Raw genomic sequence first — 18,310 nt, 5'->3', positions numbered from 1 at the left:
TCCATTTCATTATTGAAATAGTTTCATAGAAAAAAAATTTTTAATACAATTGACACTAAGATGCATATGTGTTTCTAATCGCTATATATCGGATTATTAGTAGTCAATACAGTTATACAATGTCTATAAAGACATCGGGTAGATTTCAATGGTAATGTTCATCACCTCTACTAATTAACATGACATAAACTTTTATGCTTCCTCACAAATATAATACATTTTTAAAAATTTGTTGATTTTTTTTCTGTGTGTGTATATCACACAGAACATCCCAAACCATCTTATTCAACTATACGCCCACTTCCCAGATGGCACCCTCCCATAGCCTCCCTACCCTGACTAGAGCCCTCATACTCTGATATCTCTGCTACTGTCTGCTGTGTTGTTGGCACCCCATTCCCCACTATTTGCCCTTCTGGTGAATCTAGTCAGTCTATCTAGAGGTCTTTGTTTTAGGATGGTCAGCCGTTCCTCATCTAGCAGCAATCAGTTGTGAATATTCCTTTGATAAGATTGGGGGTCTGCTGTTTATTTCCCCAGTTCTATGTTGGGTTACTATCTGGGAGTCCCTTGGACCACCCTGACCAACAACTCAAAAGAAGGTATCTCCTATCTGGCATTGTTGCTTGTAATATACAGTATTTTTTAAAAAATATTTTTATTGAGCTTTTGCTGATTTCATACAATACATCTTAATCATATTTAGCCCCCTCTTCCCTATCCACAGCTTCCCATAGCCCACCCACAGGACTTCACAAATTTTGTCATATGTATTCAAGTTTTGTGTACCAGATGTCCCTCGGGATGAGTTCATCCACTAGAACCTGTTCAGCCTGCCTGTCACTCCCTTAAAGAATATCAGCTCTCCCTCTCCCTCACCCAGCAGGGATCAGCTTCCAATAGTTCCTCGCCAAAGTTATGGCCTCCTGCCCCTATCCCCAGTTCTATGCTGGTTTTTGTCTGATTGAATTTGCATGGGTCTTGTGCATGCTACCACCATTACTGCAATAGTATTTTGATATGACAGTCCAAGCAGACTGATATAACAGCTATATCTTTGTAAAAATTATTTAACTTTAATGAATTAATTTATATTTCATTTATTTATCTTTTGTTTTCTGTGTATGAGTGCATTGTATGTAAGTGCACCCATGTCAGGTAATGTCTGCAGAGGTCAGAAGAAGGCATTGGCTTTCCCAGGATCTGGAGTAACACATGGTTGCTAGATGCCATGTGGTACTGGGATTCGAATCTGGATCTTTTGCAAGAGAAGCCAGTGCTTTTAACTGCTGAGCCATCTTTCCAGCTCCAAATTTTATTTATTTGGATTTTATATATGAGTGCTTTGCCTTCATGTATATAAAGGTACCCGTGTGTGCAGTGCACACAGAGGCCAGAAGAGGGCATCCAGTCCCCCTGGAACTGGAGTTACAGGTGGTTGTTAGTAGCTATATGCATGCTGGGAATCTAACCCAGGTCCTCTGGAAGCCAGTGCTCTTAACTGCTGAGCCATCTCTCCAGCTCCAACAACTATATCTTTAATTACTTGAAATTAATTTTAATTTAAATGTTTAAAGTTTTAATATGCATCCTTAAAATGTAAATGTTAAAACCCTCAGAACTTTAAGTGATACCTATTTCCACATCTTTTTAAAATTTTAGTTTGTTACCTCAAAGTCAATGAAGAATACTGAGCTTATTATTTTTATAACTCTTTAAGGAAACTCAAACTTTCTCCTAAACTTTGAGCAAGGAAGTAGAGATCCTGTTTTACAGAGAAGTGAAACCCATATCTAGTGTTTGTGTTACCACAATTGATTAACTTTGTAGGAAATCAAAATGTTCTTGGCCTGAATGTCATCACTTTTAGAAGGAATCTACAGCAATGCAAAATTTCTAATGCCCCACCATGAAATAGTCCTGCAATTTTATAATTCATGGACTGAAAGTGCAAGTGTTAAACAAAAAGGGACAACAGTTCACATTTCTACAACATATGAATATGAAAAACTTGGACAAATCTGCTTGGACTTGATCTGGTTGTCTCCCAATAAAATCATGGAACAGAATGCAGAGTAGCTGTTATCATCCTCTGCTAGTATTCATAGACTTATACAACCCACATGTGTAAGGGTTGACTGAAGGAGAACTAGGCCATGATTCTACAGCCATGATGGTACTTAATCATCTACAAATATTCCACTCTCCATTGTATATCTTAAACTGCCACTGAGCACTGAATGTGGGCACAACAGTTTCAAGAGCTTTCAGTTCTTTGACTTTATTTTTCACTTAAAAAATACTTTATTTTTATGTGTATGAGTGCATTGCCTCCATGTACATAAGTACACCCATGTCATGCAATGCCCATGGAGGCCAGAAGAAGGTATCAAATACCCTGAAACTGGAGTTACAGATGGTTGTTACCTGTCATAAGGGTGCTGGGAATCAAATCTGGGTCCTCAGCAAGAGCAGTCAGTGCTCTTAGCTGCTGAGTCATCTCTCTAGCCCCTGTTTTTCACATTTGACAAAATTCATCACTATCCTCTAAGCAGAATTGTCAACCAACTTTTAATTATTTCACATTTCTACATTTAGCTTCTATTTTGTTTCAATAACACATGGAAATATTAAAGAAGCAATTTATTCATATAGTTTATAAAAGCAAACTTTCAGTAAGACAAACACATAAACATTTGGGTATTAATTTGGGTATTAAACATTAGCAATCTGAAAAATTAATCATGTAACTAAATTTCCACCACCAATGAAATCAGCAAACCAGGATACCCTTTGTGCTGAATAGCTTCTGTTCTCAACTTGACACACCTGGGTAGAGGGAACCTTAGTTGAGGAACTTTCTCCATTGGATTGTCCTGTGGCCATGTCTGTGGGTCATTTTCTTGATTATTGAATGATGTGGAATGGTCCTGCCCACTGTGGGTAATGCCACCCCTGGGCAGGTGGTCCTGTGTTGTGTAAGAAAGCAGGCTGAGCACAGGCCAAGGGAGCAAGCCAGTGAGCAGTGTTCCTCCTTTGTCTGTGCTTCAGTTTCTGGCTCCTGGTTCCTGCCCTGAGTTCCCTCAGTGATGACCTGTGACCTGGGACATGCAAGATAAAATAAACCCTTTCCTCCACAAGTTGGTTTGGTCAGTGTTTTTATCACAGCAAATGAAAGAAACTAAAACACACTTCAACACATGAATAAGATATCTTCATTTTGTGGGATACTAAGAAACCATTTAAAAATTAGCTATTAAATCACAAGAAACTCTGTAAAACATTTATTTGCACTGTTAAGAGAAACAAACTATTTCTTAAAGGTTATTTGCTTTTTGATTTAAACTACATCACATTCTGATAAAAGAGAAACCACAGAGACAGGAAACATGTCAGTAGCTGCCAGTATTGAAGAGAACAGGTTATGCAGGTATTTTAGAGTAGAGTAGGTCAGTTTCATAATGCTGGGTAAGTGATGAACCATGTAACTATACAATGTAAACAAGGAGCAAAGTAATGGCTTATAGCATATCAACATTCATTAACCCAACAAAGCACCTCAGTCTTTTGAGATCGTAACCACAGGGGAAAAACACCATCCAATAATAGGGGTTCCCTGTATTTAATTGAGCCCCAAACTGCTCTGAAAATTAAGCTATTTGTTTTACTTAAAATCACATAAAATTGATCTTATTTCCTAAAATTTTAATGGTATAAGTTTTAAAGTCAACAAAAACTTGAAAAGATAACACAAAGGAAAATATTGTAGCAGGGTGGCATTGAAAATAAAGGGATGCTGCAGATGGTACCCCACAGGCTCAGGTTCCACTAACACAGTAGTATATGTCTCTGCCTTTTAAAGCACATTTTTACATTAAGAGTGATCAAGACCTTTTGGATTTTTTTGATTGTTTGACTGTTTTGGTCTCTTAAGTACTGATTTGGGTAACTAATATGCTAAGTTTGTAACTATGTATTTTGTTTTGTAGATTGTTTCGAGTTTAGGTGTTCACCATAGTTTTAATACACAAAATAAATACTTTAAAATAAAAAGTTACTTACCAGTATATTTGATTACACGAATTGTTGAATCTCCTTCACCAAATTTAGTTAGAGGAGTCAGTCGGACTTCATAAGCTTCTGGTTTAATTAGTTCAGTCAAGTTATATGTAATTAGTTCTCCCTTTTGAATATTCCCATTTATTTTAATCTCCTGTTCCCACCAACGCTGCTGTCCAGCCTGAAATCAAGATAATTATGTAATAATATTTCTAGAATCTAATTAAGAGGAACTTACTCTGTTCTAAGAGATGTAAAAACACTTTGGAAGTTTATCAAACATGTTTTATTATTAAATATGTTTTATTAAAGTTTTACAGTTTGCAGTTAACTGCCAAAATTATTCGAGGTAAATTAAATAGATTCATTGGTCTTAATAGGTCTTTGGATATTGAGAGTCAAAGCATTCAAACAAGAGACCCTCATCTGGATGTTTGGAAAGATGAGTATTTACTTCTTACATAAATTATTGATGGCATTTTAGATACTTGAATACCTGTAACTTTTTTAGCATATCAATAAGCAGGTGTAATATATACCTAAAAGCTTCTAGAATATATTCTAAATACAGAGCTATAAAATAGAGATAATATCTCTTTAATTTTTTCAAATTTTTAAAAACAGTGATACAATAAGCACTGAAATAAATATACATTACAAAATAATTTCCAATAGACACAAATGCCATTAAACACTGAAAATGAGAGATTTGGCATGGTGGAACTCAGGAAACAGAGACAGGTAGATCACTTTGAGTTCAAGGCCAGCCTGGTCTATGTAGTGAGTTCCAGATCAGCTGGGGTTACAGGGAGACCCTGTCTCAAAAAGACCAAAAAGCAAAAACAAAAATTACAAATGAGAAAAGGATCAAGAGTGATATATGAACATCAATGGGACGGATCTGTAATCAGAGGATAGTTCATTAGAAGGATTCTGGGAAGTTATTAAGATGAAAGTTAGGAATTTGTTATTGAATCCAGGAAGACGGACATGTCAGTGACCTTGAAATAAATTGTTCCAGTTGAATGTGCATTAAAACCTGACTAAACAAGTTAAAGAGGAATAAACATCACACAACTTCTTACACTAAACACATACACAAAGCTCAGACCATTATTTATTTATTTATTTATTTACTTATTTATTTATTTACTTATTTATTTATTTTATTGGTGGTACATGTTATTGAATACAAATTCTTACATATGCTAAGAAAATGTTCTTACCACTGAGCTACATCCTCCAGCTTAACCCAAACATATTACAGAACAGGTATACAAATTGTTCAAGAAACAAATATGTATAATCTTATTAAAAACCCTCCCAGAGATTTATAAAAGAAAAAAATATTTTCTAAACTGATTTCATTATTTTTAAATTTCAAGAAATTTAAAGAAACCAGAAAGGCATTTAAGAAAGGAAAACTACTTATTCATGAACCAAATTCATTAGCTTTTTTTTGGTCAAGTCTCTTCCAGTTTGGTTTGTCTCCCAAGTTTGCAAGAATTACTTAACATTAGGAAGTCTGCTTATATAGTTAATGAGGGAAGAAACGTAAATTTATTTTAGATGGAGAAACATTGAACGAACTTCAATATTTATGTATATTGAAAGTATTAATTGGCCCATGACAAGAACTTGATTAATCCTCCAAATAAATTTAAACAAAATCTATAAGATGGTTTATTAATAATCTTTATATTGTAATTGTTTCTTTTGGAACTGAAATGAGAAAAGGATGTTCAATTTCATCTAGCACACATAATAATAAAAAAGCATGCAGTAACTGGAAAGATAAATCTGTTGCAATTATTTGAATAGCCATCAGTTCATCTGAGTACCCCTCTTCCTCTCTCTCTGATTCTCTTTTTTCCTTTAGCCATCTGTCATCAAATAATAGTATCACTTCTTTGTTTTAGACTCATGTGAATATCTTAACATTTAATTTTAAAAATTTTATTTATTATTTTTATTTTATGTGCACGAGTATATTGCCTGCAGGTGTGTAAATGTACTTGTGCCCTGCAATGTCTGTGGTGGTAGGAGGAAGGCATCAGATCCCCCAGGACTGGAGTTACAGAGGGTTGTTAGTCACGATATGGGTGTTGGAAATCAAACCCAGGTCCTCTGCAAAAACAGTCAGTGTTCTGAACTGCTGAGCCATCTCTCCAGCCCCACACTTAAAATTTTTATCCATTAAATGCATATAATTCTTCAGATTTTAGATTTCTTAATGGTAATTATAGATTTATCTGCTATTGAAATTTGTGGAGTTTTTTGTTTGTTTGTTTGTTGAGACAGAGTCTCCCTGTAAACCCAGCTGGCCTGGAGCTAGCTGTATAGATCAGGCTGACCTCAAACTCACAGAGATCTGTCTGCCACTGCCTCCAGAGTCTTGGAACTAAAGGCATGTACCACCACGCCCAGTGTGGGTTTGTTTTGTTTTAAGGTATTTTGCTGACTTATTCAAGTCTCATTTTTTTTGTATTTTTCTTATATCTACTAATACAGCTAGATGATTGACAGACGGCGGGTACTAGGCAGAGCTGTAATATGGTTCTTGTCTGCCATTTTCCACACCGAATCATATGAGATATGCTCTTGTTTCTGGTGCTATTTTTCCTTGTTTTTCTTGGTTATTTTTACTATGTGTTGATCATGTGACTCAAAATTCTAATACTGGGGCTCTTTAGGGCTAAAAGCAAAGATAAATTCTTTCAGAGGTACACCTTTGCTCTGACATGCTCCTAAGGTCATCCACCATGTCTTTCACTCTCATTTTGATTGTGAAACCTTTGCTTTCTCAGATAAAAGTAGAGAAAAATTTCTTGGTCTCTGTTGATCTTGGCTTTTCATTTTCTTTTGCCTCAAACTGTTAAGAATCAAAGTTCAAGTTTGCTTGAGTTGGTGAACAGCTGAGGGCAAAAACTATTGGGGTAAGAACTCTACTTACTAGCCTGGAGTCCCAATCTCCCTCAGATTGTTCTCATGGTAATTTCTCTCTCTCTCTCTCTCTCTCTCTCTCTCTCTCTCTCTCTCTCTTCCTCCCATCTCTGTATACACATATCTATGTACATACATGTGCACACATATTTTATGCATGTAGTACATATGTATACTTGTATACATTTGTATATGTGTATACATATATTCTTATAATACATATGTGTCCTATTATATAACCCGACTACTACTGTTATACTTCTGAAAATAAGCACCTCTAGTATGTGTGCTGCTAGCAGTTCCTCACACAAATGATACACAAAATAATGGAATTAAAAAGAGGAAATTTTTCTTCCTGGGGCCAGGAGATTTCCTGAGTAAGTTTGGTGGCACCCATTGCACCTTGACTCCCCCAGCATCATTTACCCTCCCAGCGCCCCCACCCCATCTCTCCTCCTAGCAGGGTCACTGGCCAATTTCTTGTCTGGGCACCCCAGACCTCTGGACTGACCTCTTAGCTTAGACTCCCCACTGCTTCCTGATCCTTTGCATCCAGACCAACCCAATTCCTCAATCTAGTCCCCAGAGCCCTCCGGGCCTCTTCTTTCTGTCCCCATCTCCCTTTGCCTTTCTGGGCAGCCCAGTCTCTGAGCTTCTGGGGGTCAGCAGCTTTCCTAGGTAAGTTTGGCAGTGCCCACTGAATCTTGACTTCCTCGGCCTCATTCACCCAGCTCCCCCATCACATCTCTCCTAGCCAGGGCAATGGCACAATTCTTATCTTGGCATCCCAGACCTCTGGACAGATCTCTTGGCCCAGACTCCCCACTGCTTCCTGATCCTTTGCATCCAGATCAAGCCAATCCCTCCCTCTAGTCCCCAGGAGCCTTTGGCACCTCTTTCAGTCCCCACCTCGCTTTGCATCTCTGGGCAGCCCAGTCTCCCACCTTCCTGGGGCCTGCATTTTCCTGGAGGGATCCAGTTCTTAGGAGAAAGCCTGACAGCATCTGATCCTCATCCGATTGGGCCTCTGTGGGAACTCCTGAGCAGGAAGACCAAATCAATTTGGCCCCTCCAATATAAAATCAAAAGAGAGAACCTGAAGCTTAGACCAACTAGATTTCATGCCCAACAAGTAAACCACAAAGACACACAAAATTTACAAAAAGAAGCAGACTTAAACTCAAGAAAAGATGGCTTGGGTTTCACACAAGAATCAGAAATTACAAAAGAAATCCACATGTCAAAGTCACAGAGAAAAAATAATAACATGAAAAATCCAAATAATATACCGCAACCAAGTAACAACAGTCCTGTAGGGATACAATGAGAACACCCTAGAGATAACACAGGACATGGAATTCAAAAGAACAGTTATAAACATGACAAAATAATTCAGTGAATTTAAAGGACAAACAAATCAAAGAACTGAAAGAAGATAGGGATAAACTGCTGAATGAATTCAGAAGAGTAAGAAATATTGTAGAATAATCAGGCTGAAATGAAGTGAAACACTCAATAAACCAATGAGAAACAACAGGAGAAAGCATCACAAATAGGATGAATGAAATGGAAAACAGAATATATAGACTGAAAGATAAAGTGGACAAATTAGACTACTCAAGCAAAGATTATGTAAAACTTAAGAAAACACAAGAATGGAATATGCAGGAATTGTGTGACACCATAAGAAGACCAAACTTATGCATCATAGGCATACAGGAAGGAGAAGAATCTCAGGATAATGGTATGGACCAGATCTTCAACAGGATTGTAGAAGAATATTTCCCAAAATTAAAGAAAGACATGCCTAAACTAATACAAGAAGCATATAGAACGCTAAATATAGACAGGACCAGAAAATAAATTATCCACAGCACATCATAGTAAAAACACTAAATGTACAGAACAAAGAGACAACATTGAAAACTGCGAAAGAAAAACAACAAGTCACAGATAAAGGAAAACCCATCTGAATTACAGCTGACTTTTCAGTGCAAACTATGAAAGCAAGAAGAGCCTGGAGCAAAGTATTTCCAGTTCTAAATGACCACAGATGCCAACCCAGATGACTTTACCCAGCCAAAATGTCTATTATAGTCGAAGGGGAAAGAAAAAAAAAACTTCCATGATATAAATAGGATGAAAGAATTCATGTCCACAAAAGCAGCCCTGAAGAGAGTTCTTGAAGCAATACAAACCACTGAAAAAAGGAATGACTATACCCAAGGGGTTACGGAGAGAAACTTAATGAAGGTGTAACTGTGGAAATGCACAGCTACACCAAGAATGTGAACAGAAACAAAAGTGACAAGAATCAATACACTTCTTTCATTAATAACTTTAAATATCAATGTATTGAACTCCCCAGACAAAAGACACAGACTAGGTGAATGGATTAAGAAATAAAACCCATCTTTTTGTTGTCTGCAAGAAACTCATCAAGGATAGGCACTATCTTAAGGTGGAAGAATGGAAAAACATATACCAAGCAAATGGTACTAAGAACAAAGCAGGCATTGCAATTCTAATATCTGACAAAATAGACTTCAAACTAAAACTAATCAGAGGAGATAAAGAAGGCCATTTCATTCTGATCAAAGGAACAACTGACCAAGAAGGCATTACAGCCATGAACATATATTCACCAAACTCTGGTATACCCAGCTTCAGAAAAACAGTACTATAGGACTTTAAGACCCAGATTAATCCCAACTCATTAATAGTTGGGGACTTCAATAACCAAATGTGTCCATTAGATAGGTCAACAGGACAGAGAATTAACAGACATCTGAACTAAACAATACCATATATTAAATGGACATAACAGACATCTACTGAATATTCCACCCAAACACCAAGGAAAATACTTTCTATTCAGTGCCCCATGGAACCTTTTTTTCCATAATCAACCACATACTGGGAGACAAAACAAATCTCAACAAATACAAATGATTGAAATAATTCCACACATTCTATTAGACCACAGTGCAACAAAGCTTAAAATCAACACTGGAAGAAACCCTAGTAACTACATGAACACATGGAGATTAAACAACACACTCCTGAATGATGAATGAGTCAAAGGAGAAATTAAGAAAGAAATAAAAGAATTCTTGGAATTCAAGGTAAAGGACTATACAACACAACAAACCTTCTGGGATACTTTGAAGGCAGTCCTTAGAGGGAAGTTTATATATAGCTCTAAGTGTATTCATTAAAGAATCAGAAAGAAAACAAATAAATTACTTAACATTGCATTTCAAGATACTTGAAAAGCAACAACAAATGATATCCAAACCCAGCAGACAAGAAGAAATAAGAAAAATCAGAGCAGAAATTAATGAATAGAAACAAAGAAAACAATTCAAAGGATCAACAAATCAGGAGCTGGTTCTTAGAAAAGATAAATAAGATTGAAAGACTCCTAGCCCAGTTAACCAAAAGACAGAAAGAGCACCTCCAAATTAACAAAATCAGAGATGAAAGGGGAAACATCACAACAGACACAGAAATGATCCAGAACATTATAAGGGAATACTTTAAATACCTATACTCTACCAAATTTGAAAACTTAAAAGAAATGGACAGGTATCTAAATGTATGGAAAACACCAAAACTAAACCAAGAAGAGATCAACAACTTAAACAGACCCATAACACATAAGGAAATTGAAACAGTAACACAAAACCTCCTGACTAAAAAAACCCAGGACCAGATGGATTTACAGCAGAATTTTACCAGACATTTAAGGAAGATCTATATCTAATACTACTTAATTTATTGAAAAAGATAGAAATGGAGGGAGAACTTCCAAATTCCTTATATGAAGCCAGCATCACTCTAATACCAAAGTCAGGTAAAGATACAACCACAAAAGAAAACTAAAGTCCCATATCCTTACTGAACATAGATGAAAAAATTCTCAACAAAATAATTGCAAACCACATACAGACACACATCAAAAAGATCATCCACCATGATCAAGCCAGCTTTAGTCCAGAGATGCAAGGATGGTACAATATACATAAGTCAATAAACATCATAAAGATAAGAATCACATGGTCATCTCAATAGATGTAGAGAAGGCCTTTGACAAAATTCAACATGCATTTGTGTTCAAAGTCCTAGAGGGGACTGGACTGGTGGGAACATACCTCAACATAATTAAAGCCATATATAACAAACCTACAGCCAACATCATTCTAAATTGATTAAAACTGGAAGCATTCCCATTAAAATCAGGAACCAGACGAGGCTGTCCACTATCTCCACTCCTTTTTTAACATAGTGCTTGAAACTCTTGCAAGAGCATTAAGACAAGAGAAGGAAATTAATGGACTAATAATTGGAAAAGAGGAGATCAAATTATCTAATAAGTCTGTAGCCTTTCTATATACCAAGAACAACCAATCAGAGAAAAAGCACATGGAAACACGCCCCTTCACAATAGCTGCAAAGAAAATAAAATATCTTGGAATAAACCTGACCAAAGAGTGCTCTCTTTAACAGGGCTCTACAATGAAAAGTTTAAATCTTTAAAGAAAGAGATGGGGAAGACATCAGAAGATGGAAGGACCTCCCATGCCCATGGATTGGAAGAATTAATATTGTGAAAATGACCATCCTACCAAAAGTCATTTATAGACTCAAGGCAATGTCAATGAAAATCCCCATGACATTCTTCACAGAGTTGTAAAAACTCATCCTAAGATTCATATGGAAGCACAAAAGACCTCAGGTAGCCAAAGCAACCCTGAGCACTAAGAGCAATGCTGGTTGGATTACTATACCAGATTTTAAACTGTATTACAGAGCTATAGCCATAAAAAGACATAGTACTGACACAAAAATAGACCCATAGATCAGTGGAACAAAACTGAAGACCCAAATATGAGTAATTGCAATTTCAGCCACCTGATATTTGACAAAGGGGCCAAGAATATTCACTGGAGGAAAGACAGCATGTTCAGCAAATTGTGCTGGCAAAACTGGATCTCTACCTGTAGAAGAATGAAACTAAACCCCTATCTTTCACCTTGCACAAAAGTTAATTCCAAGTGGATCAAAGACCTCAATGTGCAGTCTGAAACTCTGAAACTGTTAGAAGAAAACATTGGCTATAGCCTACAAGATGTAGGTGTAGGAAAGGATTTTCTAAACCAGACATCAATTGTGTAGAAAATAAAGTCAAGAATTAACAAATGGGATCTCATTAAACTAAAAAGCTTCTGTACATCAAAAGAAGTGACCAAGGAAGTGAAGAGAAAACTCACAAAATGGGAGAAAATCTTCTCCAGCAACACACCTGACAGAGGTTTAACATTCAGATTATATAATGAACTCTAAGAACAAAGAATCAAGAAAGGAAGTAACCCAATTAAAAGAAGGGCTAAGGAGCTGAGCAGAGAGAACTCAAAAGAAGAATTAAACGTGGCTAAGGAGCATCTTAAAAAGTGTTCAACTTCATTAGTAATAAGGAAATGCAAATTAAAACAACTTTAAGATTTCATCTTACCCCAGTCAGAGATCAAGAGAACAAATGATACCAAATTTTGGAGAGGATGTGGTGAAAGGGAACACTCACCTACTATTTGTGGGATTGCAAAGTTATTCAACCCCTAAGGAAAGCAGTGTGGAGAGCCCTTGAAAAACTACAAATTAACCCACCATTTGACCCATCTATACCACTCCTTGGCATATACCTAAAGAATTCATCCTATTTCAGAGAAACTTGTACATCCATGTTTGTTGCTGCTTTTTTCACAATGGGTAAGAGATGGAATCAACTTAATTGTCCCTCAACTGATGAGTGGATTATGAAAATGTGGTTCATTTATATAATGGAGTTTTGCTTGTCAGTAAATAAAGATGTAATCTGAAATTTGTAAATAAATTCATGGAAGTAGAAACTGTTATACTAAGTGAAACAACACAGACTCAGAAAAAAAAGTATGATTTCCCTCATATGTGGATTGTAGCACCAAATTCTTATAAGGGAATATGTAACCAGACATAACTATAGGAATCAGGATAATGAAAAGGAATCAGGGAGGTAAAAGAAAGGAAAGAATTTGAAAGAGAAGAACAGTAGGAAACAGGTGTTAATAATAGATATATGGATAAAAATGCGGTTATTTTAAGGAGCGGGGGAGGGAGGGTTATACAAGGACCCTTTGGGATAAAAGGAAAGAAGGAGCTCAAGAGAGGTGGGACCATAGGAGAAGGGTATTATTAAGGGAGAAATGGGGATGATGGGGGGCACCTTAAATGTGGAAACCATGGTGGAAGGGTTAGACAATGTGAGAGATAAATAATGCTTACCTAGTTTTAAAAACACCAGAGGGAACATATTAGTTCAACAACCTACTGACAAATTATACACAGAACTAGCTTAAGGAACATAATATATGTTTAGTCAAGGTTTATCTGAGAATTATTGTTCTTTTTCCAAGCTTTATCTACACAGCACATGGTAATTAAAAGTACCAGATTGGTGGAACTAACCTTCTTGATGTTTAACAGACATACTTTGAGGCCTATACTAATTTGGTCAGAGGGACTTAAAGGATAGTTTTTGCTCCTTGCCCTCCAAGATCTACTAAGTTCCAGGGGACTATGGGGTATCTCTCACAATGCCTTGAAACTGTGGTGAGTCAACTGTCCCCTTGATCAACAAGTCCATGGAGACCCCACCAGATGGACTTGAACCAGTGTCCAGTCTACAAAGATGAGGGTCAACACAGAGAAAACATTTCCTCCATGCTTCCAAGTGAAGCCATCCATGGTTGAGCAGGACTTTTGATTTATCTTCATATACATGGGACTGGTAGAGGAAAGGAGCCAGGGGCTCCTCCTAAGCCCATGTGACCACTGAGGAACAGATCCTCAAATGACCTTAAGAGTAAAAATAAATTGGTTTATTCTGCTCAACTGTATGTTTTTAAACACCCAAAAGGAAAGTCTAACCAAAGATTAAAGGGATGAGTATAATTCTTTAAGAGTTCGTGTGTATAGCTAAAGGCTACATAACAAGAAACAATGCCAGACAAGAGATACCGTCCTTTGAGTTGTTGGCCAGCCTGGCCCAAGAGACTCCCAGACAGTAACTCAGAATAGAACTGGTTTAGAAAAACTCCCAATCTTTCTAAATGAATATTAGCAATTGCTTGCTGCTAGATGAGGAAGAGCCGATCTTCCTCAAACAAGGAACTCTAGATGACTAAATTCAGTGGATGGACAAGCACTGGGGAAAGGCTGGGGTGCTGACAACACAGTGGACAGTAACAAGGATTACAGAATATATGGGCTCTATTGGGGAGTGAGAGGTTATGGGAGGGTGACATTTGGGATGTGGGTGTATAGATAAGATTGTTTGGTATGTTCTGTATGAAATACACACTCAAAAAATCAATAAATAAAAAAATGAGTTATATTTGAGGAAGAAGCATAAAAATTTGCTTCATGTTAATTCATAGATGTGAAATAAATTACCATTGAAATCTACCTGATGACTTTATATCCATGCTCAGGTGCCAAGGATCTCAGAAAGTAACTGACTGTTACTAGTAATAATCAGATATATAGAGATTAGAGCACATGTGCAAACATGTACATGTTACTTGCATTAAAATGAGTATTTCTGTATGAACAGTAAATATGTCTTTTTGAGACTGGGTCTCCCTGTAGCCCCAGCTGTCCTGGAGCTCACTATGTAGACAAGGCTGGCCTTGAACTCACAGAGATCCACCTGCATCTGTCTCCCAAGTGCTGGGATTAAAGGCATGAGCCACCACGCCTGGCATGAGTAGTATATTTTAATGATGAAATGGAGGGTTTTTATAAAGGTTAAAACCTCATTCAATTTTATGTCTTGTTGGGTTTATAGTAAGTACAATATTGTATAATTGCATTAATTCAACTGTAAACCTAAAAATTTACAGCCAAATTTGAAAGAGATGCATCTTATCTCTGGAAATTGTTATTGAATATGTCATTCTATTGTAATGATATGCTTCTTCTAATTATGTGGTTATTAAATAAATAATTTAACAAAAAGGAATGCTGGGATTAGGGGATGGAGAGATTACTCAGTGGTTAAGACCACTGTGCAGAGGATCTGGTGATAGTAAAGACCAGCAGGGTTAGAAATTGACCTGTGGGTACAGGCCACACGTGATACTCTGGCTCAGGACTTTCTCTGGCTTAGGACTGTCTCTCTTATCAGAATCTTGTCCCACATGGTATGCAGCTGAATCTACCAGAGTCACAGATAAATAATCTGACAAAGGTACTCTGTGCAGAGTTGAAGATTGGCTTTATTTTAGGAATGAGACTTGTATTTTAATGGGATCAATGGGATCATCCCTAAGATGGAGGGCTCTGAAGGCATCAGCCATCTGGGAGAAAAATTTTGAGGACACGAAGCTAGTCCTTGCCACATTAACTACACAGTTCTCTACCTTCTAAAGTACAGACTCTCTTTCACTGGTGAGTTTGCAAGTATCATGTCTGAACAAAACATACATCCACAGGTACAGTTATTAAAGGAAAGGAAAACTATTCTCCCCACTAAAAATAAAAAAGGAAATTTCATGTAATTTGGAGGGTTGTGTACACAGAAGGAAGAAAAGAATATTGAATTGGTATGCATGTGAAATAAACAGCATGTATTAGGTCCATATCTCTACCTTACAGATAGAAGTCAGTCTCCAGAGGAACAAATACTTAACTTTAAAAGACAAAATAGAGGAGACAAATATAAGGGTACTTAATACAAAAATTCACAACTGGTCAAAATGCAGGGAAGTAGCATCTGTGGGGTGCTCAGCCACAAATGGGACATCTATATCACAGCTATACCCAAGGCTTAGGGACCATGGCAGAAGAGTAGGCAGAAGGATTTTAAGAGCCAGAGGTAAGGTAGGGATGTCTTCTAGACATGACAGAGTCTCCATGCTAATGAACTCATAGTAGCTGTGGTTGCTTGTACAAGATCTTTACAAGATCAAGCCAGTCAACATTCCAGAATGGAGGGGTGGAGGGGTGATTGAGGCCCCACCCCTAAATGAGGAACTATTGCTGGCTGATGGCTTCGGGGGGGGAGGGAGAGTCAGTTTTCTTTAAGGCTATGGCTCCTGGTAAATCCATACTCCAGAAAATGGTCCCACATCCATATTACATGGGCAGCACAAACAGGATTTGTTAGGTTACTAAAAAGAAAAACAAATCCTACAAACAAGATATGAGACAAAGTTGAGAGGGACTGAGAACGTTGGGGTGGATCTGGGAGGAGTTAGGGGGAGGAGCGGGGAGGAGGGGGAGGAATATAATCAAAGATCATTGTATGAAATGCTCAAATAATAGAATATTACTTGTTCACATTTTTGGTCTCATTAGCATTCTCTGTTGAACAGGGATATACAAGGCAGAGCTTTGAAGGAGATAGGTTATCCATATAGCATTAACTGGAATATATTAAAATTCCTATAAGTAAATAAAAAATTAGAATTCAATAGCAAAATGACTCAGAAAATAGGTATTTCACAGATGAAGAAACTTCAATAACTAATTAATTAGGAAAAACCAGATCCTCCTAATGAACTAAAGAAATAGAAATTAAATCCATATTATTTCACACCATCAGACAGCCAAAAGATTAAAAATATTACAAAATTAAAGTTTGATGCTATAAAATAAGAAACTTTAAGAATGTCAGAACCCACACATAAGGCGTGGAGATGAGTGAGATTCTACCTCACAAGGAACAAACCAGACTGCAAAGGTGTCATGGGTGCACACAGAAGGCTGGAAGACATTGATTGAGAAAAAGATTTATGACGCAGTAGCTATCTGATACGTTTGGTTCCTCCCATCTTCAAAGTCACACAGGGCAACAAATCACCAGGCTGACAGTGCACATGCCTTGGTACCTCTGTGGGACCCTGAACTTTAAAGTCCTTATATCCTATAATCAACAACAGCCAAACTTGCCCAACATCATGATCTATCTTTATTATACTAGACATTAAATCTTCCCTCTACTCCAGAAAAAGAAAACATTCCCTAAGGAAGTTTGCTGTGGAAATGAATTTGAAAATGTCGACTATAGTAAAATGGCAACATGTGTCTATGCAGAAGACATGCAGAAACTCATGCCCATGAAAACCTGTTTTCCCAACATTCAACCCTAATGGATATGTAAACTGGTACAGGTTAACATAGCATTCAAAAATAGTTACAGTCTGAATAGACAAACTCTTTACACTTGGTGATAGGGATATTCACAGTCTAGAAATCATAGAAAATGGTATAAGCATAAATAAATGAACACATAAAAATAAAATCTAGACTATTCTTAAAATGATGTAAAAAGGAACCTAAATATATATTAACCTGGATGAATTTCAGAAAAGAAATACTGAGGCAATTTAAAGGGCCAGAGAGATGACTCAGAGGTTAAGAGTATGTACCACTCTTTCAGATGACCTAGGTTGCCCAGCACCTACATCAGACAGTTCAAACCACCGGCAACTCCTGCTCCAGAGACTCTGATGTCCTCTTCTGGATACTGTGGGAACCTGCAGTCACACCAGCAAATAACTCACACACAAATTAAAAAATAATAGAAATCTTTAAAATATTTACTTTTAAATAGTGATATGTAGATATGTACTGAAGAAGCATGAGTTCAAATTCTAATGACGTAGGTTAGGAAGTATCAGAGCAGATTCAGCTATTCCTGGCAAATAAAAGAGCCTGACTCAGTTTGGTGATTCTGTTCTTTAACCGGTGGAGTTTATTCCTATCCTTTGTGTATGCCTGAAATGCATGTTTTTCTTTAAAGAGACGAAAAAAAGTCTGACTTCCTTAGAGACTGCCTGTTGCCCCTTCCATACTAGGTTGGGGCTCCTCTCACGTTGCTTCCCTGGGTCATTTTTGGCAACTCCCTTTTACGCTTCTTCAGTAATACTGACCCCTTCTTTTTTGCTGTCTTGGTGGTTTATAGGGTTTTATACTTTTATATTTAAGAGTGTTTCTGATCCTCTTTTCATTAGTGGTTCTTGTGTTCTGGCACAAATGTGAATGAGATCCATACTAGGTTGGGGCTCCTCTCACGTTGCTTCCCTGGGTCATTTTTGGCAACTCCCTTTTACGCTTCTTCAGTAATACTGACCCCTTCTTTTTTGCTGTCTTGGTGGTTTATAGGGTTTTATACTTTTATATTTAAGAGTGTTTCTGATCCTCTTTTCATTAGTGGTTCTTGTGTTCTGGCACAAATGTGAATGAGAGTCAGTGGATGACCATGCCA

General features: G+C 37.1%; 1 protein-coding gene across 3 annotated transcripts in view; it reads right to left on the bottom strand.

The window, feature by feature from the left end:
* Mdga2 (MAM domain containing glycosylphosphatidylinositol anchor 2) overlaps positions 1-18,310 on the bottom strand; it is an 899,633-nt gene that overhangs the window by 40,587 nt on the left and 840,736 nt on the right. For all 3 annotated transcript variants that reach the window (XM_008829871.3, XM_029561983.1, XM_029561984.1), the window contains one exon: positions 4,063-4,240. In XM_008829871.3, coding sequence (XP_008828093.1) covers positions 4,063-4,240 — 178 coding nt within the window. The remainder of the gene's footprint in view (positions 1-4,062; positions 4,241-18,310) is intronic.

The sequence above is a fragment of the Nannospalax galili genome, unplaced genomic scaffold (genome assembly GCF_000622305.1).
Source record: "Nannospalax galili isolate Female #2095 unplaced genomic scaffold, S.galili_v1.0 scaffold253, whole genome shotgun sequence".
Taxonomy (NCBI): domain Eukaryota; kingdom Metazoa; phylum Chordata; class Mammalia; order Rodentia; family Spalacidae; genus Nannospalax; species Nannospalax galili.
This window is presented reverse-complemented; position numbering and strand designations above follow the sequence as displayed.